Raw genomic sequence first — 24,190 nt, 5'->3', positions numbered from 1 at the left:
CCTGAAGGTGGGTAGTATAGATGGTCACAGATGCAACTCCCATTTTACAGAAGAGGAAACTGAGGCAACTTGTGACTATCACAGAGCTAGAGAGTTGTCAGAGCTGATTCGCACCCAGGCAGCCTGGCTGTCAAGCCAGTGCCCACCCCTGCCCTTCCCCTCCTTCCCTCCCACTCCTCCAGGGCCCCTCTCTCTTGCCCTCAGCCAGCCCAGGCATGCTCTGTGGTCTCCGAGACCTATTCTCCACCTGCCCCCACTCTGTCTCCAGAGTCTAGCTTCCCCCTCACTTCTTTAGGATCAGCTCACTCTGTTCTCTTGGGTGCTCACATTCCATAGTCGGCCTCTGTTTCAGTCCCACAGGCCTGCCCTGCTCAAGGTCTCATGGAGAGCAAGTGCCACTCCTGGGTCCTTTGCCAAATCCATTCCTTCCCACCCCAGGTGATGGATGGGCCTGGTGACCATCCAAGAGGGTGGGAAGGACCCTTATCCTGGGATCTTACACTTGGGAAGATTTCATTCATCCTTCAATGCTGTCTGAAGTGGAGTTCCCCCAGGATGAGGATTTGATAGCAAGTAGCTGGTTTAGGAGGGGATTCCAGGAAAGAAGAGAGAAAGCAGAGATGAAGGGTGTGAGATCAAGCTGGCTGCCACTGTGAACGATTGGAGCTTAATCCTCTTGGGACAGAGGAACAGACCTCAGTCATCACACAGAGAGCGAGAGGGAGCCGGGGTGTGTGTGCCCCATCAGGCATTGGTGGAGGGATGCTCCTAGAGGCCATTAATTCCTTGGCACCTCCAGCCTGCCAAATGCCTGGGCAGAGAGGGCTCCTGTGCCCAAGAAAGCCTCAGAAGGGTGGCACATGCTGGCAGCTGGAGGCTAGAATGGTGTGTGCTGAAGGGGTCAGGGTTGGGTGTATGGTAGAGCACTCATTCTTTCTCAAGCATACAGCTATTAGAGTCCTGCAGACCTGGGTGTGAATGCTGGTGCTGCCACTTCCTAGCCATGTGGCCTTGGGCAGGTTACCTCACCTCTGGGGGCCTCGATTTCCTCACCTGTGCAATGGGAATTATATTATCCCCTCCCATTCTCCCAAGAGCTCCATCCCCAGCAGAGTGCTACCTCCCTCGTGGCTTCCAAGGAGGTGATGGGAGCTTATCTGCAGGAAGCACTTGCAGATGGCCCGTGGATCCCCCCAACCTCAGCGAGCTGGGGTCACCGAGAGGGGCATCTCTGCAGCTGTCAAGCCTACGGGAAGATAGCGTCCGCCTCCTCCTTTCCTCCCAGGCCCTCCCTGGGAGCCCAAAGAACAGGGTTTGGGAATTAAAGTCGTAAACAAGGCAGATGTGGCATCCGTCTTTTTGACAGCGCTGCCAGCCAGGTGACGGCTGAGCGGAGGAAGGCCCGGTTTATGAGGAGATAGGAAAAATTTACTGCCTGCTGCACACAGGGGCTGGGAGCTCAGAGAGGGAGGGCAGCTGCATGGTGGCTGGGAGTGTGTGGGGAGATGCCAGTCACCCAGCCTGTGCTACCAGCAGTGACAACAATAATAGTGAAAACATAATCACAGCTAATATTTATATAGCATTTATTAATTGTCAAGCTCTGTTCCAGTATTTTGCATTCAATTTTTGGAGCAACCCACGTTACAGATGAGGCAACTGAGGCACAGAGAGGTTAGGGACTTGCCCAGAGTCACACAGAGTTAGGGTTTGAATCCGACCATTTGGCTCCAGAGACATTTTGCTTAGACCAGGTGCTATCCCAGCCCCAGGCCCCTCCTGGCTTCTCCACCCTGCCGGTGAAAGGTCTTCCCACCTCTGCATCCTGAAGAGAACCTGAGGAAGCCTCCCTCCTTGGGCAAGTAAGAAAGGCCAACATTTGGGAGCACTCTTTATGTGCCAGGCCGTGCCTCCATTAGAGGAACTCACAGTTGTTCAAACCATTGGCCCTTCACTCAGGGCTGCTTCCCACTCATCAGCTGGGAAACCAGCAGCATAGACGAAGAGCCTGACTGTGTGCCCAGCCAGCTCTGTGTTGGGCTCAGTGAGGGGGACAGACCTGCCCTGGGGAGCCGTCCTGCGAGTGGCCTTGCAGACAAGGTATAGTGGATGGTGGCGTGGCCTGGCAGTCAGTGCTGTGGCTCCAGAAAAGGCCTAACTGTGAGGGTGGAGAAGGCAGAGCCTGGAGGCCTCTTGGAGGAAACTGGGATTGCTGGGAGGACAGGAATGCTGCACTTTTAAGTCAGAAGTTCTCAGTGAGAAGGTGTGTGCTAGTCTGTTTGCACTGCTATAAAGGAATACCTGAGGCTGGGTAATTCATAAAGAAAAGAGGCTTATTTGGCTCACATTTCTGCAGATTGTGCAAGAAGCGTGGCACCTGCATCTGCTTCTGGTGAGGGCTTCAGGAGGCTTCCCGTCATGGTGGGAGGGAGACAGGAAAGAGAGGAGGAGGAGCCAGGCTCTTTTTAACAATCAAATCTTGTAACTAATAGAGTGAGAACTCACTCATTACCATGAGGAGGGCGTCCAGCCACTCATGAGGAATCCGCCCCCATGACTCAAACACATCCCACCAGGCCCCACCTTCAACACTGGGGATCACATTTCGACATGAGATTTGGAGGGGACAAACATCCTAACGATTTCAGGGTGATCCTGGAGTGAACACCTGAAGGCCGTGAGAGAGAGAGCCATGTGGAGACCTAGGAAAGGGCACGCCAGGCACAGCGCTCAGCAAGTGCAAAGGCCCTGGGGTGGGCTCATGCCTGGCAAGCCTGGGGAGCAATGAGGAGGCCGGTGTGGCTGAAGCAGAGAGAGCAACAGGCAGGAGATAGGGTCATGGGGGAGCAACGGGCAGGTAGTGCAGATCATGTGGGCCTTGTGGGCAGTTTGTAAGGATTTAGTTTTTTATGCAGAATGGGACAAGCCATTGCAGGGTTTGAAAGAAGATTGACGTTACCTGATTTATGTCCTAATGAGATCACTGGGCCACTACCTGCTCACTCCTCTCTGGGAGTGAGGGCAGAGTGGGAGACCAGTGAGGAGGCTGGTGCTGTAATCCAGGTGGGGATGATGGGCCTGGGGTGGGTGGTGGTCATGGAGGTGGTGAGAAGGGGTCAGATTCTTTGTAAACTTTGCAGTGTGGCCGTGGTGTTTATGGAAGGATTGAAGGTGAGAGAGAGATGACAGAAAGTCAAGGATGGCTTCAGCATTCTCTGCTGGAACAAGGAGATGGATGAAATGGCCACGCACTACGATGGGGTGGGCGGGAGGAGGAGCAGGCTGGGAAGGAAGGCAGGGCTTTGGGGGAGACCATGTGGAGAGTGGGATGCCTGCTGGGACCCACGTGGCCTTGTGGAGTAGGCGCTGGAGTCAGGGAGAGGCTGGAGTGGCCATGTGACTGGGGAGGTGGCAGAGTACAGATGGGGCTGGCTGGGAGCACCAAGGAGTGTGTGTGGCTAGAGAAGAGGTCCCAGTGAGTCCTGGATGCTGGAGTGTTGGGGGCAGAGAGAGGGGGGCCAGCACGGAAGCTGAGAAGGGGCAGCCCGGGAGGCAGCAGGGCCCAGAGCGTGGTGTCCTGGCGGCGATAAAGAGAGGACTGGAGGAGGGAGTGACTGTTTCCATCACATGCTGTCCAGGGGCCAAGTGAGACAAGGGCTGGACCAGGCCATTGTATTTAGCCACCTGGGGGGCGATTGTGACCTCCACAAAAGCAGTCTCTTTAGCGAGGTGGGTGCAAAAGCCAGACTGGAGTTGGTCAGGAGACAGAGGAGAGAAACTGATGACAGTGAGCGGAGGCACCTCTTATGAGGAGCTACATTGTAAGCAGGAACAGAGAAAGGGGATGCTAGCTGGGGAGGGGTGGGTCAAGAGAGGGGATTTGTTTGTTTGCTTAAATCGGAGAAATGACCTCATATTTCTACCTTAAAGAGAAAGACCTAGTGTGTTAGTTGTTCTCACGCTGCTATAAAGAACTACCTTAGACTGGGTGATTTATGAAGACAGGAGGTTTAATTGGCTCACAGTTCTGCAGGCTGTACAGGAAGCGCGACTGGGAGGCCTCAGGAAACTTACAATCACCGTGGAAGGCGAAGAGGAAGCAAGCACGGCTTACCATGGTGGAACAGGAGACAGAGGGCGAGAGGGGAAGTGCCACACTTTTAAACCCTCGGATCTCTTGAGAACTCACTATCATGAAAACAGCATGGGGGAAATCCACCCCCATGATCCAATCACCTCCCACCACGTCCCTCCCCTGACATGTGGGGATTATAATTTGAGGTGAGATTTGGGGTGGGGACACAGAGCCAAACCTTGTCACCTAGTAAGGTGGAAAGCTAGATGCTGCTTGAAGGGAGGCTGCTGAATAATGGGGGAGAGGGATGTCTGCGTTGGGAGTTGTTAGCAGGGGCAGCTCATCCACATTTGCCTGAGAGTCAGTCCCCAGAGTTCCCCCACCCCCAGCCCCAGCCCCTCCTGTGTGGGAGAGCTGAGCCCCAGCTCCTCAGCCGAGGTGTGTTGGCCTCAGAACCAGGGAGGAGTCGAGAGCTGATCCTTCTTGGGCACTGGGCTGTGCAGGCGCCAGGTGTGACTCTCCTTGCCTAGTCCCAGGTGCCAGCTTTACTTCACAGACGAGGGGCCTGGAGCTCAGAGATGCTAAGTGACTTGCCGGGCCCAGCAAGGGGCTGAGTGGGGGTTTCCAGCTGGCCCCACCAGACCCTGGGGCTCGAATCCTGTTTCTCAAAGCCAGGTCTGTGGACATCTGAGGACACATTCTTGAGGCCAGATTCGCAGGGACACAGGAGTGCCGTGAGGATTCTTAAAGTCTGCATTCTCATGTTGATGGCCATCCCGAAGTGAGCTCTCCCAGTCTCAGAGACACGGCTTCTCTGCTGCTGTGGTCATTTACAGTTGGGCTTCACTGTCATAGCCAAGCTCTCAGCTTCTCTCCTCAGTGTTTTTTTGCTGGGGTCATATTCTTGAGGGTCTGCAAGAATGGTTTCCTTCAAAAGGAGCCTGTGGCTGGCTCAAGGTTGAAGAGCCCCAGGCGATGCTACCACAGAGCTCTTGGAGCTTGTAAAAGAACACTTGAGAGGGAGTCGAGAATCGACTCCCACTGGGTAAGCTGCTTCACGTCCTCAGGCCTCGGTTTCCTTATCACTGAGATGGGGATCCCTTTTGGCCCAACCACTAAGCCCTCGAAACACCTGGGTGCATCATTCACTGGGACTGGAAGGAGTTGGTGTTGGGCCAAGGCTGAGTTGTGGGGGACAGAGCTAGGGATGGAGGAGACCCAGCCAAGTGGGTTAGAAATTCCCAGACTGGAAAGAGGCGACTTGATGAGGATGAAAATTCGAGAGGAGGGGACCGGCAAAACTGGTATAGGGCTGAAAAGCAAGCGTGTGACTCTGGGCCAGGGAGATCCTGGCTGGTGACTTCTGGGAATTTGGGGGCTTGTGGGATGGTGAGCCTGGACTCGGGAACAGGACTTGAGGGACAGAAGGAACTGAACGTCTGAGGAAGCACAGAGTGGCAGCTTTCTCCACCCCATCCATATGTTGGGCTAGGTCTGGGTCTGTCTATGCGGTGGGCATCCCTCACCCATCACATGTTGGTGGGGAAGGAGTGGGGAGAATCAGCACTAGAGCCAGTGCCAGCCAGGCTGCAGACAGGATGGAGGGGAGGCCTCCAGGGGTGGGGTATCATCCAGCAGGGGCGTGTCAGGGAGGAAAGGAGAGCTGAGGCTGAGAGAGGACTTCTGTGCACAAGACATGGTGTTGCATCTCCCTCAGTCCTCCCAGTGGCCCCTCGAAATAAGTCTTACTATCCGGAATTCACACTTGGGAGACTGAGGCAGTAGGACACTCCCATACTTGGCCTAGAGTGTATAGCTGGGCCATGGCCCAGCCAAGAGTCAGAGCCATGTGTGTTTGTTTGGTCCATGACGCCAGACAGCCCTCTGGAGGGGTTCTGGGACCCCCTTGTTTTACTCCCTACTCCCTGGAAGTTTGCTTAAGAGACAAAAACGGGTGTAGGTGTATATTTGTGGCTCATGCTTACCCAGAGCCTTCGTGTGCCTGGCACCTCACCTTCCCACAGCTCTGGGAGACAGGCTGTGTAAATGCAGGTTTATATCTGTGTAGGTGTGTGGTGTAGACATGGATCGATGCTTGACTGCACATGTGAATGAGTGCATGTTTAGCAGATGCTATCGGTGCCCCAGCCGTCCCCCTCAGCACTCACCATCCCTGTGTGCACCAATGGGGCTCATGCCCCTGAGAGCAGCCCTCAGCCTAGGACTGGCAGAGCTGGAGCATTTATCCCTGTGGATGGGACAATGCTGAGGTGTAGTTTGCAGGGTCTCCTGGAGGTCCCCAGCAGGACAGAACCCCACAGGCTGGCATTAGTTGACTTTCCTCCCCCACCTCACCTCCCTGTCCCCTCCTCATGCTTCCTGGCATCACCCCCCAATAAAACCCTTGCTCTCAACTCCTCCTCAGCATCTGCTTGGGGACTTCTCAGCCTAAGCCAGTGGGTGAATCTGAATGCCCATGTGTTTGTATTAGTGTCGTGTTAAATGTGTAGCTGTAGCTATATTGGAAGCATTTATATGTACACCTGTGTTAGAGCATGCATGTGTGTGTAGACATGTGTAAATGCATGAAGGTTTGTGTATTTGCTACTCTATGCATGCAGATGTGAATACCTGTGAGTGTCTGTGTGGTGGATTTTGTCTACCCTGGTGTGAGGGAGCTGCTTCAGCAATGTGTGTGCATGCACGTGTGTACCAGTGCTAGAACTGGAGGATTGTGGCTGGGCGGGTGAGTTGTGGAGAAGCGAGGGGGGAGACGAGAAGGACTCTGATTATTTCAACCTTGAAAACTCATTTCAATTACAATTTACAACCTGCAGACAAAGGCTGCAGTCGCCGTAGTAACCACGCTTCGGGGTTTTGACGGAGAAAATCCTCCCTGGATGGTTCACCAGCTGACTGTCACCCATGGCAGAGCCAAATGCATCTCTGCCTCACTGTGCCCCGGGACACAATTAGGACATCTTCAAACTGTTGCTACTGTCACTGCTGCCATGTGTCTGGAATTTGTCTCCTCCAACAGCTCTCAGAAATGCATGTCTTGCTTCCTCCCAGAACTGCGGTGCCCCTGCCTGGTCCTGGGGTTCCTGTCCACCCATGAGAGGGGATTTTCCCACCCCTTTCTCTCCACTGCCACCTTCCTGTTCTAGACCTGCAGACAGGGAGTCCTTAATCCCTGGTTAGGCCTGGCCAGACAATGGGGGCAGGGCCTGGGTCGCAGGACAGGGGGAAGGAGGCAGGTCAGCAGCTAAATGGAGGAGGGGCAGTTCAGGGTGCTGAAGACTTTTTTGGACAACCAAAGACATCTGGGTTCAAGTCCCAGCCCCACCACTTCCGAGCTAGCTACATCTACAGGTATGTGTCAAACACCTACTTGGTGCCAGGATTCCTGTGAGGCTCTGGGACGCCACCCACCCACCTGCAAACCTTGCTACCTCCCCTGTGAGGGGGCCAGTAAAGCCTGTCTCCCAGAGCTGTGGGAAGGCGAGGTGCCAGGCACACGATGGCTCTGGGTAAGCATGAGCCACGGCTGCAGAGTCACCTGCTGAGGAGCCGGGTTGTGTGAGCCCAAAGCTGCTGCTGTCACAGGCACAGTTGCAGCTGCTCGTTTAGGCCAGAGCGTCCTGTCTTGTTTAGTGAGGGTTTGTGGTTCCTGCAGTATCCCCCACCCCTCCCCTACATGCCCCGCTACCCCTCCAGGGGAGTCACCTAGGTCCTGTCGTTGTTTCCTGTGGGGCGCAAGGGAAGGGCCTGAGGCATCTGAGGTCAGAGTTGAGGAGTGTGTGTGGTGTGGTGGGTGTGTGTGTGTGTATCTGTGTGGTGTGTGTGTGTCTGTGTGTGTTTATTTCAGTGTATCTGTGTGTGCACGTATGTGTATATATGTGTATGTATGTATGTCTATGTGTGTGTGTGTCTGTATATATGTGTATGTATGTCTGTGTGTATGTGTGTGTATATATGTGTATGTATGTCTGTGTGTGTATGTATGTGTGTCTATGTATATATGTGTATGTATGTATGTCTATGTGTGTGTGTCTATATATGTGTATGTATGTATATGTGTGTGTGTCTGTGTATGTGTATATATGTGTCTGTATGTATGTCTATGTGTGTGTGTCTGTGTATATATGTGTATGTCTGTGTGTGTATGTGTGTGTCTGTGTATATATGTGTATGTATGTATGTCTGTGTGTGTGTATGTGTATGTCTGTGTATATGTGTATGTATATGTGTGTGTGTATGTGTCTGTATATAGGTGTATGTCTGTGTGTGTATGTGTGTGTATGTGTATACATGTGTATGTATGTATGTGTGTGTGTGTGTGTCTGTGTATATATGTGTATGTATGTATGTCTATGTGTGTATGTGTGTGTATACATGTGTATGTATGTCTGTGTGTATGTGTGTGTATATGTGTGTATGTATGTATGTCTATGTGTGTTTGTGTATGTGTGTGTGTCTGTGTATATATGTGTATGTATGTATATGTGTGTGTCTGTGTATATATGTGTATGTATGTGTGTGTGTGTCTGTGTATATATGTGTACGTATGTATGTCTATGTGTGTGTGTATGTGTGTGTGTCTGTGTATATATGTGTATGTATGTGTGTGTCTGTGTGTGTGTGTCTGTGTATATATGTGTATGTATGTATGTCTGTGTGTGTATGTGTGTGGTGGGCATCCTCATGGCCTGGTCACTTCACTGCACCCCAGTCTTTCCATATGCTACTGGGGATAGACTTGAGACAAAAGTCCAGGAGGCCACAGGGAACTGAGAAGTTGTTAGAAGTCCACGCTGCTGTGACAGTGCTGGGATGGACGCTCTGTAAGGGCAGCACCCGAGGCCTAGCACTCCGGAGCCCTTCCCCCAGAGCTGCCCTGGGTGGAGGCAGGTTACCCTGGTGAGGGGGCTCCTGCGGGATATCCACACTAGCATCCATACTGATGGCTTCGTGACCCCAGAGAGAGCACTTGGCCCCGAGCCCAAGTGGCCCAGGAGTGGATGCTTCAGCGGGAGCCTCTGAGGAGAGGCTGAGGCCAGCCTCGTGGGGGAGGTGTGTTTCCCCAGAGATCCAGCTAGCCTCCCATGGCTGGGTGCGTCCTTGGCCTTGAGAGAGAGCTGCCTTCTCTCTGCAGCGGCCGTAGCCTCCCACTCCATCCCTGGTGAATAATTTAGTCTCTCATCCATATGAGATGAGGGTGTGATGGGAGCTGTGGGGGAGTCAAGTAGTGTTTTATGCTTCTTCAGGCTGGAGAGGGAAGGGCCTAGGGGCCTGCGGGGAGCAAGTGTGGGTCCAGGGAGGGTCTTTCCAGGCGACACTGTCCCAGCCTTCTCTATGTCCTTTGGGGATGGGATCGTCCATTCCATTTCTCCCTAGGCCCTCGTGACCTTGTGATCAGAGGCCTCGGACAAGGCAGGTTGGTGAAGCTGTCTTTTGTGTTCATCCTGTCTGTTTGTGCCTTGGCCTGGAAAAAGTGTTGCTGGTTAGCAAAGCTAGCAGACACGACCCAAGTCAAGTGCAGCCTGGGATGGAGCAGGGGTGGGGTCTAGAAGCTGGAAGTGCCCATCCTGTCGCCCTTGGCTGTGTGACCTGGGCTTCCCCACCAGCCTCAGTTTTCTTGTCTTTAAAATGGCAGCGGGGGCAGATGACCCCCGTGGTCCTGGTGTCCCTAGCGTTGTGGTTCTATGGTTTCTACTGTCCACTCAGCAATATGTGAGTACCTACCCTGAGGAAGGCTGAAAATGGGATGTGGTTCTGGCTGGCAGGGTTAATGAGCGACCAGGCCAGCTATCCCCCATCCCCACATCCTTGTGTGGGTTTGGCCACTGGTATGGCCAGGATTAGAGGGTGTGAAGGGATTGGAGGGTACTGCCTCAGGGAGAGGCAGTGAGATCCCCTGCACCCTGGGTCTGCCTTCAGGGTGTCCAAGGCAGGGGGCTGGACACAGTGACCTCTGGAGTCCCTGGGGAATCACTGCCTCATGTGGACCAAGCTTAACCCTGGCCTATGGGGGCAGGACGCAGGTGCATGTGTGCACCCTGCTGCCCTCTGGGGAATTGCCTCTGTGCAGTGTGGCATGTGCCCTCTAGCTGAGAGGCACGGGCTAGGAGTAGAATGATAGGAGGAGTAATTTCCTCGTCCTGGCCTTGAGGAAGAAGGCCATGCTGTATGCAAGGGCTGTGGTCTTAGGAGGGGAAGCCAGGCTTCCCTATCTCTGCCCATCCTCCCCCTTCCTCCTCCCAGCCATCCTCCTGCCATGTCCTCACTTCAGATCCCTGGTCCCCTCCCCACATTCCTGCCCACCTGCATCCCTGTGTGGCAGAGTGTGATGCTCAGGGTTGGAGTTGGAGTACCTGGGTTCACATCAGCTTTTCATAGTCGTGGAATGTTACTGAGCTTTTTTGTGCTCAGGGCTTCAGTTTCTTTTTGAGATGGAGTCTCACTCTGTCGCTCAGGCTGGAGTGCAGTGGTGCAATCTCAGCTCACTGCAAGCTCCGCCTCCCGGGTTCATGTGATCCTTGTGCCTCAGTCTCCTGAGTAGCAGGGATTACAGCTACCTCCCATCAGGCCTCTTCTGATGTTCCCAGCTAATTTTGGTATTTTGAGTAGAGATGGGGTTTCAGTGTGTTGGCTGGGCTGGTCTCGAACTCCTGACCTCAAGTGATCCACCCACCTCAGTCTCCCAAAGTGCTGGGATTACAGGTGTGAGCCACCATGCCCAGTTAGTTTCTTCATCTCTACAATGGAGGTGATTACACCATAGCATTGTCGTGAGAAATCAATGAGTGAATATACATCAAGAGTTCCGTACAATGCCTGACACATAGCAGGTACTGGTGGAAGTTACTTACTTAATGTTATTGTAGTTATTCAATATGTTATCTAATACCATGATTACCCAAGGCCCAGGCCAAGAACCACCTTCCCCTCCACAAAGTCATCCCACCTGCTCCAGCCCAGGGACCTCCATAGCCCTCTTGGAAGCCCCTGTTCTGCCCACTTAGCACATAGGACACTGTGGACGAGCCATCTGCTGGCTGCCAAGTGTTTTCGGTACCTTATCTCATGGAAGCCTCACGGCAGCTCTGTGAGGTGGGATCATGATCCCCTTTTTGCTGACATGGACAACCAAGGAGGCTGCACAGGGCCCCAGAGCAGAGGTCAGTGGACACGGAGGGGAGGGGAGGAGGATGGGAGGTCAGACCCCAGGTCACGGTGCCTTGGGGAACCATTGCAGTTAGCAGTGAGAAGCCCATGGGGATGGGTTTCTCAGTTTGCAAAGTTCACTTATCCTTGCCACTGGGGGACAAGAGGGTTGTCCCTGAGGTAGAAGAGGGATGGATGGGGGCATTGGTGACTTCTGGTATTTAGGGTGACTAGAAACCATTGAGGGCAGTCTTTCAGCCTCTCTGGGCCTCAGTTTCCCTACCCATACCCTGGGGTGAGGGCAACATCCTCTGGCTGGAGCAACTGCCCATAGGTGAGTGGCTTTAAGGGCACTCCCCTCATTGATGGACATAGCCGCTGTCCTGGCTGTTTCCCAGACTTCGAGAGGGGCAGCTGCTCCCAAGATTATCCCAGGCCAGGTCTGGGGGAAGGCAACAAGGGCCACAGCCACAGGGAGACCTCTGGGACACTGCCTTCCATGGTGAAAGGTGACAAGGTAGTCTGCCCTGGATATTCTGGGACCTTGGGTGGCACAGGCATCAGTGGTACGGTGTCCAGGCTGGTGGACCCTCCCATTACACCCATGGGCCTGTCTCCAGGCACCTCCACAGGGCCATCTCCTGGGTGATAGAGCACTGGGCTGGGAATCAGGAGGCCTGGCCATGCACAGATGGGCTGTGCCACCTCTCCAGGTGCCAGAGGGTGGTCTGGCCCCCATGACACCACTGTAAGGACAGTAGGCCTCACGAGTGTCCCTGTTCCTGGTGTTTCATTGCAGACCGTGAGCGAATTGGGCAGGATTCAGCTTATGAGCAGGAGGGGAAGGTGCAGTTTGTGATCGATGCCGTGTACGCCATGGGCCACGCGCTGCACGCCATGCACCGTGACCTGTGTCCCGGCCGCGTGGGGCTCTGCGCGCGCATGGACCCTGTAGATGGCACCCAGCTGCTTAAGTACATCCGAAACGTCAACTTCTCAGGTGGGGGCGTGGTGTGGACTGTGCCTGACCCTGGGTATCCTGGGCCATGCCCGAGGGGAGGGGCCCTTAGGCTCTGTGGGGTGGGAATGGGAGGCCTCTCCTGATGTTTCCAAGAGGTGAAATCTCCCAGGATGTTCCATGAAGGGGTGTGTCAGAGAGGTCTCTGCCCCAGGCTCATCATCCGCCCTGCCTCTGGGTAAAGGCTCTGCAAAGACACCTGCCCACCTTTGCAGGCATCGCAGGGAACCCTGTGACTTTCAATGAGAATGGAGATGCGCCTGGGCGCTATGACATCTACCAATACCAGCTGCGCAACGACTCTGCCGAGTACAAGGTCATTGGCTCCTGGACTGACCACCTGCACCTTAGAGTAAGTGGGAGGGCAGGGAGTGGGTGGAGAGTGACTCACGCAGTTCCAGCCCCTGGGAGGGGGGCCCAAGGGGAGGCTGCCGCTGATTAGCCCTGACCTCCAGGACCGCTGCTGCCAGGCTGGGGCTTCCTTCCCAGTGCCCTCTCCCAGACCTCAGCGGCTCTGAGGCCCCCAGCCTGAAATGGAAGACAGGGCAGTCGGAGTTCTGCTGCCATTCTGGTCCCTGCCCCCTCCCTTAGCCTGGGGCCTTCTTGCCTGCTACCCACTGAGGAGGGGATGGGGGGACTCTGGATAGAAGAATTCACACCAGTGTGAAATGGCTCAAAGGTTTTTTGGGTGGGCAGGTGGGGGGTGATGGGGGGGCATGGGGGAATAAGGTGAGGAGGGGGAGGGCTGCATTTGGACAGAGGAGGAAGTCTTAAGGCAAAGGACCCAGGTCGAACGGTGGGATTTGTGCCACTGACTGGTGGGTAGTGAGCCAGTTGCCAGTTCCCCAGCCCCATCAAAGCACGATAGAAGGCAGCCATTTTTCTGGGTCCTCCTAGCCACGCTTTCCTAGCTCATGGAATGTCCCACAGATGTGGTGACTTTCCCTCTCTGGCCCTCAGTATCCCAGCTGTGAAACAGAGCAGTGTTTTCGTAGAGAAAGGACCTTTGGTTTGTTCCTCAACAGAGTGCTTGTGGACTTGGTCTCTACCTTGCAAGGGGAAGGGGTGAGCCATAACCGGGGTGGGCCCACTGTGACCCCGTGGATAGACTGGAGAGACTCAGAGACAGGTCCTCATCTGGCCTCCACTCTCCTTGTCCCGGGATCCCGTGGGTGCTGCATCGAGGCCCCGCCGTCTCCTCTTGTCATAATCTCTTCCAGCGAGGAACCCCTCGTGCTCTGCTCTTCAAAGCACTCTTGGCCTGCAGTCTTATTTAGCCCAACCTTATCTTCTAAGTCGGAGGAAATCTCCCAGGAAACCCAGCCCTGGGGAGGCAGAAGGACTCTCCTAAAGGCCACACCATGTGGCAGGAACAGCCTGTTCCTAAATGAGGCTCCTTGGATTGCTGGGTGGAGAGCGATGGGCACAACAGGGTGTGAGGAGCACTTGGCAAAGTGGGATAACACCAAGTCGATGTGCCCGTTTTGTTTTGGTGCAGTGGGCAGAGCACGGGGGCCGGGGACTGGAACTCACTAGCGGCAGCAGCTAGCACTTACTGAGTACCTGCTGTGTCCGAGCTGCTACTCTAAGCACGTCCCCTTGCTGTGAGGATGACAGCTCTGTGAGGCAGGCAGTTATCTCCATTTTCCAGATGTCCTAACTGAAGGTGGCAGGGACTGGGCATGTGTGGGTGGCAGTGGGCCCTTCCCCTGAAAGTCCCCTCCCCAGGAATACAAGGCCCCTCCACCGGCCAGACCGTCTTCATGGCCCATTCTGATGCAGCTCACAATGCCCTCTTAGTCCTCCTCACCTGTAAGGCCCGGACAGAGCTGAGGTGGTGGGGGGAGGTGAGATGGGGCTGGACTTTAACCATCAACCTTCCCCACTTTCTCCGTGAGTGGCTCAGTTTGGGCTGTGCTGTGAGGGCCACAGAGCAAGCAAGGTACCTGTAACCACCTACCTGGCTACTGTCCTCCTCCAGGGTCTCAGGGTGTGGCGGCGTTGCATCACTGGTACCCTGGACCTTCTTGCCTGTGTAGTTATTCTTTCATAGATTCCACAGAGACCTGCTGGGCCTCTACTATGTGCCAGCCTGTGCTGAGGGCTGGAGACACAGCAGGGAAGTTAACACAATGCCTCTGCCCTCATGGAGCTGACGTTCTAGTGAAATATTAAAAAGTAGATCCATTATGACTTCTAAATGGAGGTCACTCCAAGTAACAAAGGGCAAAGTGGCTTCATATCTGCTTTCATTGGATCAGATGAGAAAACAAAGGCTCAGAGAGCAGAAGCCATTTGCTCAAGGACGCACAGCCAGGTAGCAACAGAACTGTGATCCCAGGACTTGACCTCAGTCACTGCTCTTTCCATCTGAACCACAGAGTTTTCCGGAACACTCATCATTGCCCCGTGTCCTCTGGGGAAGGGTCTTTCCCCTGCAGTTGCACAGCTGCAGTCCGCAGGGACCGTCTCGCCTCCACATTCCTGCAGGACAGGTTGCACTTGTCCTTGCTCTGTGCTCTTTGGCTTCTGAGTTAATCCACATCCTGTCATGCCCAGAGCCACAGGACAACCTTCTCCCTTGAGGTTTTCTTCCTACCTTGCTACGAGGCATCCCTACTCACCCCACCTTACCCCTTTCCTTTATTCTTTTTTTTTTTTTTTTGAGACGGAATCTTGCTCTGTCGCCAGGCTGGAGCGCAGTGGCATGATCTTGGCTCACTGAAACCTCTACCTCCTGGGTTCAAGTGATTCTCTTGCCTCAGCCTCCTGAGTAGCTAGGATTACAGGTGCACGCCACCACACCCAGCTAATTTTTGTATTTTCAGTAGAGACGGGGTTTCACCATGTTGGCCAGGCTGGTCTCGATCTCTTGACCTCATGATCCTCCCGCCTTGCCCTCCCAAAGTGTTGGGATTACAGACCTGAGCTACCATGCCTGGCCCCTTTTCCTTTATTCTAAAGCCCTCCCCACACCCCCCAACCAGCTGGTTACACTTTATCAGGAGGTAGCACCCAGTGCAAATGCACCAGTCTAGCCAGGCTTGCTGTGCTCTGAGAGTGAGCACTTCCTAAGAGACACTTTATTTAGAAGAGTCGCTTTGAATACAGCTCCCAGGTGTAGTCAAGTCCCTTGGCCTGATGCCTGAGACTCTTTTGGGACTCTCACTTTCCAGAATATTGTAACATATTCAGTAGGGTGTGACAACACTCGTGTGGCTCTATTGCTCACAGCCATTGTGTCTTCAGGGACATGTAACTGTGGGTAGCACTAATTTAGAGCAAGATGTAAAGAAATGCTAACCCCTGAGCACACATTAAGCATCCTCTGATTAAACCTTTGTTCAGCTCTCTGCTGAATCCAACTCCCTGCTGTTTGGCAGAGGTGCCTTGGGCTGGGCCGTGGGGCAGCACATCTTCCACTCCAGTGTGCACAAGAATCATCTGGGGGTCTTGTTGAAACTCAGACTCTGAGTTAGTAGGTCTGGGATGGGGCTGGAATTTGCCTTTCCAACAAGCTCCTGGGTGAGGCTGCTGCTGCCACCCTGGGGACCACTGTGAGTAGCAAGGCCTTAGGGGCTAAGAGTCAGGACTCTTGAGTTCTCTTTGCTCTGCACTGTTGTTTCCTGTGACTCTAGGTTGTCACTACTGCTTTCTGGGCTCAGTTTCTTCATATGAGTCTTGAGAGTTTCGGGTTCAGTCAGGATTCCCTGTAGGTCAATTATGTCTGAGTTATGCCGGAGACCTTTTTTAACTCCAGCTGTTAGATTCAGTATGTCCCTGTGGGGTCTGGACAGCTGGACTTTTAGCCAACTAGCTCGGTGATTTGAGTGTGGGGCTACAAGGTGCAACCACCCAGTAGGATGGTCCGGGGCACCGGGTGGCATGTTCTGAGGCCTGCTTTACGGTGCTGTCATTGCCAGATAGAGCGGATGCACTGGCCGGGGAGCGGGCAGCAGCTGCCCCGCTCCATCTGCAGCCTGCCCTGCCAACCGGGTGAGCGGAAGAAGACAGTGAAGGGCATGCCTTGCTGCTGGCACTGCGAGCCTTGCACAGGGTACCAGTACCAGGTGGACCGCTACACCTGTAAGACGTGTCCCTATGACATGCGGCCCACAGAGAACCGCACGGGCTGCCGGCCCATCCCCATCATCAAGCTTGAGTGGGGCTCGCCCTGGGCCGTGCTGCCCCTCTTCCTGGCCGTGGTGGGCATCGCTGCCACGTTGTTCGTGGTGATCACCTTTGTGCGCTACAACGACACGCCCATCGTCAAGGCCTCGGGCCGTGAACTGAGCTACGTGCTGCTGGCGGGCATCTTCCTGTGCTATGCCACCACCTTCCTCATGATCGCTGAGCCCGACCTTGGTACCTGCTCGCTGCGCCGAATCTTCCTGGGACTAGGGATGAGCATCAGCTATGCAGCCCTGCTCACCAAGACCAACCGCATCTACCGCATCTTCGAGCAGGGCAAGCGCTCGGTCAGTGCCCCACGCTTCATCAGCCCCGCCTCACAGCTGGCCATCACCTTCAGCCTCATCTCGCTGCAGCTGCTGGGCATCTGTGTGTGGTTTGTGGTGGACCCCTCCCACTCGGTGGTGGACTTCCAGGACCAGCGGACACTCGACCCCCGCTTCGCCAGGGGTGTGCTCAAGTGTGACATCTCGGACCTGTCGCTCATCTGCCTGCTGGGCTACAGCATGCTGCTCATGGTCACATGCACCGTGTATGCCATCAAGACACGCGGCGTGCCCGAGACCTTCAACGAGGCCAAGCCCATTGGCTTCACCATGTACACCACTTGCATCGTCTGGCTGGCCTTCATCCCCATCTTCTTTGGCACCTCGCAGTCGGCCGACAAGGTGAGTGGTGGGGGCTGGGGCTGGACGGTGGGTAGGTGAGGGCAGTGAGCAGGGGGCAGCGTCCTGAGGCTGGCTGGCCTCCCCCCTGCTCCAGAAATGTCTTCTTTCTTGCCTCATTCTGCCTTCTTTCATGCCTCATTCTGCCTTCTCTCCCAGCTGCAAGTTTTCTCTCTGGGTTCTGGGTTTTCTCTCCTCTTTCTCTGTTTTTACCCCTCTCCCTCTTCTGTCTCCCCCTTTCTCTCTGTCTCATCTCTCCTTTTTTCTCTCCTCCTTTTGTCTCCTTCAGCCCCACTTTACTCCCTCTTTCCATTCTCCCCCTGTTCTCCTTCCCCCCTCCTCCTCTTTCTCCCTGTCTCTCCATCCCTGCTGCCCCTACCCCATCTCCTTTCATTCTTTCCTCCTATTCTCTCACCCCTTCCCCCCTCCATAAGCCTGGAGCGCTGTACCCTCCTTCACTCTTCATTCTTTTCTAGACTCCTTTCTCTTACCTCTCCCCTACTCAACCCTGTCTTCCTTTTGGTTCATTCCTCTCTTCTCCCTCCTCCATCTACCCCTCACAGGATCCCCATGGGACCCCCCCTCTCTCCCCAGCCCCAAGCTGCCCTGGAAGCCTAAAGGCTAGGGGCTAGCAGAGGGCCTTTCCTTCCCTTGGCTGGAGTTGCAGAGTGGCTACCTCTGCCTCCTGTTGGCTTGGTCCGAGGACCTGGGCACACCCCAAGAGACCTGTATGCTCGGCCCACATCCCAGTCCTGGTGCTGGCTGGGTGACTCGGGGGTGTTATCTTGAAGTACTGGGAGTCACTGAAGGCAGGGCATCAAGGTGCACCAAGGACCCCAGGTCTTGGTCTGAGCGCCGTGTATAAGTGTGGGATCTGGGCAAGCCAGTTGGCCTCCCTGGCCTCAGTTTCTTCATCAGTAAATTGGGGCCATGTCCCTTTCCCTGCAGTCTTTCCAGGTATTGTCACAATCACATGACACAGTGGGTGCACAAACAGTTAATACACTGTAAGGAGTGTGGAGCTGAGGAAGCCAGAGGAGTGGGGAACGAGATCAGAGAGGTGACAGGCCAGATGGTGGCAATGACATTGGCTTTTACCATGAGTGAGAAGAGAGGCCGCTGCAGGCTTCCGAGCAGGTGAGGGTGCTATCTGATGTAGGTTGAAAAGGACCCTCTGGCTGCCAAGAGCAGCTGTGAGAAGGTCACTGTCATGCTCTGCAGGAGAGGGTGTCCCCAGCAGATGCAGTGGGGAGTGGGGGAGTCTGGGCCTGTCTGGAGACTGGCTGGTCAGGTTTCCAATGGATGGCACATTGGGTGGGAGACAAGGAGACAGTCGAGTCAAGGAGGATACCATGCTTTGAGGCCTGAGCAATCAGGAAGGAAGGAGTTTCCCATGCTAAGGAAGAGCAGACAATGAGAGGAGCCTGGGAGGGGCAGGAGAAGGGGTCCTTTGGACATGCTAAGTTTGGGATGCTCATTAGACGTCCAAATGCACCTGCCAAGTCAGTGGTTGAATATAGGAGTCTGGAGTTCAGGGGCAAGTTCTGGGCTGGAGACATATCTGAGGAGTTGTCAGCCTGAGCCTGGCATCTAGAGCTGTGAGCCCAAGGCTGGGTGTGGTGGCTCATGCCTATAATCCCAGCACTTTGGGAGGCTGAGGCGGGTGGATCACTTGAGGTCAGGAGTTCGAGACCAGCCTGACTAACATGGTGAAACCCTGTCTCTAGCAAAAATACAAAAACGTAGCCAGGCATGGTGGCTTATGCTTGTAGTCCAAGCTATTCAGGAGGCTGAGGCAGGAGAAATGCTTGAACTTGGGAGACGGAGGTTGCAGTGAGCTGAGATTGTGACACTGCACTCCAGCCAGGGTGACAGAGTGACAATCTATCTCATGAAAAAGAAAAGAAAAGAAATAGAGAGAGAGGGAGAGAGAGAGAAAGAGAGAGAGAGAAAGAGAAAGAAAGAAAGAGAGAGAGAGAAAGAGAAAGAAAGAAAGAGAGAGAAAGAAAGAGCGAGCTGTGAGCGCCAGTCTGAGCTCCCAGGGTTGCCTAGTTTTCAGTGAGGCAGCCATGGGGTGGGGTACTCGTCATGTGGAGACAGTTTACCTAACGGCCATTAGGCCCCGTGGCAGCTGGTGAGGTCTCATCATCCCCTGCTTACAGATGAGGACTCAGGGGCACAGAGAGGGGGAGTGACTTGCCTTGGTGGCACAGCTGGACTTGACCCCACTTTGTCTAACTTAGGAGCACCCCCCCATCCCCAGCACACCCTTCCCCCCTGCAGCTCTGGGATACCTCATGCCCTGGGACTTCCTTGGTAGGTGCCCACCTCTTTTCCAACAGCTCCTCAAGGGTCATCTTCCAGTGGGGGCCCTGTGGGGGCCCTAAGAGGCAGACCTTGGGGCTGGCAGTGAGTGTCCTAAGATCTGAGATCTGAGACTGGGTCTGCTTCAGCAGGGGGATCCCACCTTGCAAGCCTGAGCCAAGCAGCCCTGGTGCAGCCATGGCGCCCGGCCCATGCTGTGAGCTGGGTCTCTGGCCTCCACCAGGCCTGCTGTGGGAGACCCTCCCTGCTGAGCGCAGGTGCAGGCAGAGGCCCTCACGCCTCTCAATGCTCATGGGCCCCATGGAGCCAGCAGGGAGGCCATCCCATACCCCAGGAAACTGGCAGCTTGAGAAATTACCCTCAACAATACCAGGAGGCCCCTTCCCACACCTCCTCAGGGAGTAAAGGTACCTGGCTGGGAGGCCCACACGTGATGGTTAAGCCCCTCCCTCCACCTTGCCATATTTCCCCCTGGCTGCCTGCCAGCAGCCCATTCCCCAGTGGGGTCCCTGTCATCCCAGGATATCAGGCCCTCCAGTCTCCAGATGTTGCAACCCAGCCCCCCAACTCAGCCTCCCTACCCTTTCAATCTCTGCAGGTGACCTACCAGCCTCTGATTCCTGCCTTTTTAGGAGGCTCCCCCAGCCAGCCCTGATTATGAAATGAAGGGAGTCCCTGAGATGATCAGTTCATAGGCTCAGAGAGGGACAGGGACTTGTCCCAGGTCATACGACAGGCTGGCCTCACACCAGTGTGCTCTCTCCCTGGTGGCCTAGGACATGGGACATACACCTCTCCCACTCTGGGCCTCTGAATGGGAGGCGGTGGAGGAGATGTGTTCTGAAGTTCCTGCGGTTCAGACTACCAGGCTCCTTAGAGACTCAGGCAACCTGGGGCTGTGTCTGGGCCATGTCATGCCGAGCTGCAAGATGCCCCCGTGCAAGCTGCAGGTCTGGCTACTAAGTGTGTGTGTTTGCATGTAGATCAAGCGGGGTGTGGCTGTTGTCAGGAGTTGTGGTGTGCCTACAGAGGTGTGTGTGTATAGACGTGTGTGTGCCTTTTTGTGCATGTACATGTTCAGTGGTGCATGTGTGGTGTGTGTGCACAGGTGTGTGCCCATGTGCATGCAGATTAAGAGGGGATGGGTTGATGGGTGTGCTGAAGGGTATGTAGCTGCTGGTGTGTGTATGGATGTGTAGGTTGAGTATATGTGCCCAGGAGTGTTTGTGCACACAAGTGTGCAGATGTGTGAGTGCAAATGTTAGTGAGTGTGTGCAGGTGGATGTGTGTAGATGTGTGAGTACATTTGTGTCTATGTATATGTGTGTACCCATGTGTGAAGAGGTGTGTGTATGTGTGTGTTTGTGTGTGTGAGAGAGAGAGAGAGAGCCCAGCTGAGTCAGATGAAAATGTGCAGCTGTGAGGTCAGGTGTATGTGTCAATGCAGGTACGTACGTGTATATTGATGTGTGTGTGAGCAGGCATGCATGTATGCACACACGCACTTGCACATGCTCAGCTGCACCCGTTCCCCCAGGGTTCAGGTGCTGTCACAGAGTGAAGCTGTCTGTGCCACTCTGGTGAGCAGGCGGCTGGATTTCCCAGCCTTAGCCCGGATTTCCAGGGCTTAACACCACAGCCATTTGGAATTACACTGAGCGGGCTTTCTCCACTACGTGGGGTTACTGCTCAGTCATGCTTGGGCAGGACGTGGCTGCAGAGGCAATCAGGGTGTGGGGGAGTTTATTCGTTTGGTTTGTACAGATTTGGAGGATCTTGGTTCCTATCAGGGTCAGCCCGCAGAAGCACAAGGCAGGCAGAGCTCCCTGGTGCCCCCACTGGGGCCCCTCGAACCCTGTACCCACCAGGCCTAGCACGAAAGCAGGAAATTCATCATCCACATCTACAGCTGCTCCTTCCTGTGCCCTATCCTCACCCCAGGTGTCCTCTGTCCTCCTGTATCAAACTCAGCTCAGACAAGCTCCTTCACCATGGAGAGCACATGACTAGTGAGGTTGAATGCAGGATTCCTCACGGAGGATGGAGTGCAGTGAGGGCCCATCCACACAGGAGAGCAGGGATGGTGGGAGTTCAGGCACCAGCGGGCTAAGAGGCAGGTGGGTGGGAGAGGAGGGGAGATCATAGCCCGAAGGCCGCCTCTCACTCTGCCTCGCTTTAGGACCTTCGTGGTGCCTGGGTTCAGCCCCTCGGGAGTGCCTGCTGGGGTCTAGAGGACCACTGTTTCTCTGATAAGGGTTAACCTGCTACCACCTCCTGGTGGCCATGTGTACCTTCACAGAGGGGGCTCCAGAAACAATGTCTGACCCAGAGGCAGGCTCCCATGGTGGGGCTCAAATTCCACACCCTGGGGCAAGGAGCGGAACTGGCGGTGGGCAGCCCCACTCCTGCTGTGTACAGGGCCTACCTCCCAGCTGGGGATGGCTAGATGAGCCCCCAGGGCCCATGCTGGGAGGGAGGGTTTTGATCTATTTATATCCCTTGAATTTTGTCCGCAGAAAGGCTCCTAGGCTGAAAAACAAAATAGAAGAGAATACCAATGACTGTGCCCATATGCCTGTGTTGAGAGTTGGCTATATAATTTTCAGCGCCCAGCACAAAATGAAAACGAAGGGCCCACTGTTCAGAAATTATCCACGATTCAATATGGTGGCAGAAGGACCTTAAACTGAGAGCTAGGCACAGGCCCCTGGGTGACTGCACAGGTTGTACACTCATAGCGCTGGCCCTGCCTGTGTTCATGGAGGGGCATCTGGTGCCCAGAGAGGGGTGGAAACTTGTTAGCATCCCACAGTGGGCTGAGGCAGAGTAGAATCTGGAACCCAGGACGCTGGCCCTCAACATAGAACTGTGTCCCCTGCAAGGGTTCCTCTGCCCAGAGAAGGGCCTCTATCCCTGGTCCCACCAACTCCATGTGGGCCCAATTGCACTGTACCCATCAACAAGGAGCAGGCAAAGGGTCTAAGATGGGTGTCTTACCTGGGACACAACCCCTATTTCCAAGAACCCCCAGTGTGAGAGGAGAGCCAGCCCTGCCCTCAGGGAACCCTGATGTAATCAGGGAGACACACCTTGTCCCTAGGGAACTCCTAGTCTCATGGTGAAGACCCAGATGACAAGCCTATTCTCCATTAGCCCGAGACTCTACGATATTCCCCAAGCATCTGTTTTGATGCTCTGGAGCTTCTTCCTGCCTTCTCACTCTGGCCACCAGCCCCAGTTTGGGCAGGAGAGACGGCCAGCACGGCCCCACTGGCTGGTCATGACCTTTCCCTCCAGGAGAGCTCCATGCCCAGGGGTGAGAGTGTAAGTAGTGTCTGAGGATGGAGGCCTGTCTGTATCTGGAGCAGCATGTGCTCACTGGCGGGACAGGCTTTCATTTCCCCTGGGCCTGTGACATTTCCCTGAACCAGTGGCCACTCTCGGCCTCCTTCCCCTCGGAGCTCTGCCTGACCTGGTCCACGCCAGCCTGGAGGCTGCACTTTGAGGAGTGTCAGTGCCTTGGCTTGGGCACATCATGGCTGTCCGGTCATGCCCCCATGTCCCCCATGTCTCTTCTCCTCACTTTCACCTCAGTGCCTGCGGTCACTAAAAGCAAGTTTCACATGGCTTCACAGTCTGTGCTTGGGGTACCCTCATGGTTTGGGTGAGGTAGCTGCTTTCATCCCATTGCACTGAGGGAAAAACTGAGGCCCACAGAAGGGCAGGATTCTCCTTTTAGGCCCTACGGCTTCTCCAGTCCCTCTCCCAAAGGTAGGAAACCCAGGGCAGGGTGGCTGGAAATGAAGGTCATCCCATCCAGTGTCATGAGGCATTTATGGAGCGGCATGCAAGGGACAAGGAGGAATATAAGAACGGGAAGACCTGGTCCCTACATGGGGGGTACTGCCAGATGAGGCCAGGGCCCATGTGCCTTCAGGAAACGAGTCCAGACCTGTGTCCACACTGCTGGCCTGGGTAGAAGAAATGAAGGGTATCATGGGGCCCCATAGAGCTGGGGGTCAGGAGAGGATTCCTGGAGGAAGCACACCAGCCATGTACCAGGGCAGGACCCAGGCTCAGAAAGAGCAGATTTGGGAAAGAGCATTTCCTGCTTCCTTCATGCCCAGACCCAGGAGGCCTAGCCTGGGTCTCCTTTGGTTCCACCTTGGCTGAGGAGGTTCAGAGGGGTGGCTGAGGCCTGGAGGACCCGGAGGAAGGGAGAGGCAGGGAGGGGAATCCCAGACGGGGACAGTGGGAATTGCCGGACCCTGCCTGGAAGTCTCTACTATTGTAAAATGGATTATCCGACACCCAGATTAATGAGCTTTCATTTTGCTAAACATCTGTCACTGTTAGTGCTGGCGAGCGAGCATGAAATGAGCTCTGACTGCTGCCACCACCATATCGCGATGGGTGCCGAGGATCCCATGCTCTGCACTGGGGGACCGTTGCGGGGGCAGTCATTGAATGGAGGTCTGATCCGAGGGGCTGTGACATGGCCACTGGGTGTTATCCCAAAGCACCAAGGGGTGCTCCTCTCGCCCTCAGCCCTGAGAAGGGCCGGCTGTGGTCTCCTGAGAGCCTCTCCTCAGGCGCACCTCCTCCACATAGCAAATAACAGCGGTAACCTGAAATGGCACTTACCATGTGCCAGATGTTTTCCACACTTTTAAAACATTTATTAAGTCACTTAATTCTCACAACAGCCCTAGGAGTTAAGTACTATCATTATCACGCCCATATTATACG

The 24,190-nt window shown here is 54.8% G+C and overlaps 1 protein-coding gene across 12 annotated transcripts in view; it reads left to right on the top strand.

The window, feature by feature from the left end:
- The window catches only part of GRM4 (glutamate metabotropic receptor 4), a 126,004-nt gene that overhangs the window by 95,116 nt on the left and 6,698 nt on the right, over positions 1-24,190 (top strand). For all 12 annotated transcript variants that reach the window (XM_055390208.2, XM_055390206.2, XM_019029566.3 and 9 more), the window contains 3 exons: positions 12,042-12,242; positions 12,476-12,612; positions 16,184-17,119. In XM_055390208.2, the coding sequence (XP_055246183.1) occupies positions 12,042-12,242; positions 12,476-12,612; positions 16,184-17,119 (1,274 nt within the window). The remainder of the gene's footprint in view (positions 1-12,041; positions 12,243-12,475; positions 12,613-16,183; positions 17,120-24,190) is intronic.

The sequence above is a fragment of the Gorilla gorilla genome, chromosome 5, assembly GCF_029281585.2.
Source record: "Gorilla gorilla gorilla isolate KB3781 chromosome 5, NHGRI_mGorGor1-v2.1_pri, whole genome shotgun sequence".
Classification (NCBI taxonomy): Eukaryota; Metazoa; Chordata; class Mammalia; order Primates; family Hominidae; genus Gorilla; species Gorilla gorilla.
Note: the sequence above shows the minus strand (reverse complement) of the source record. Positions and strands in the feature narration are given on the sequence as shown.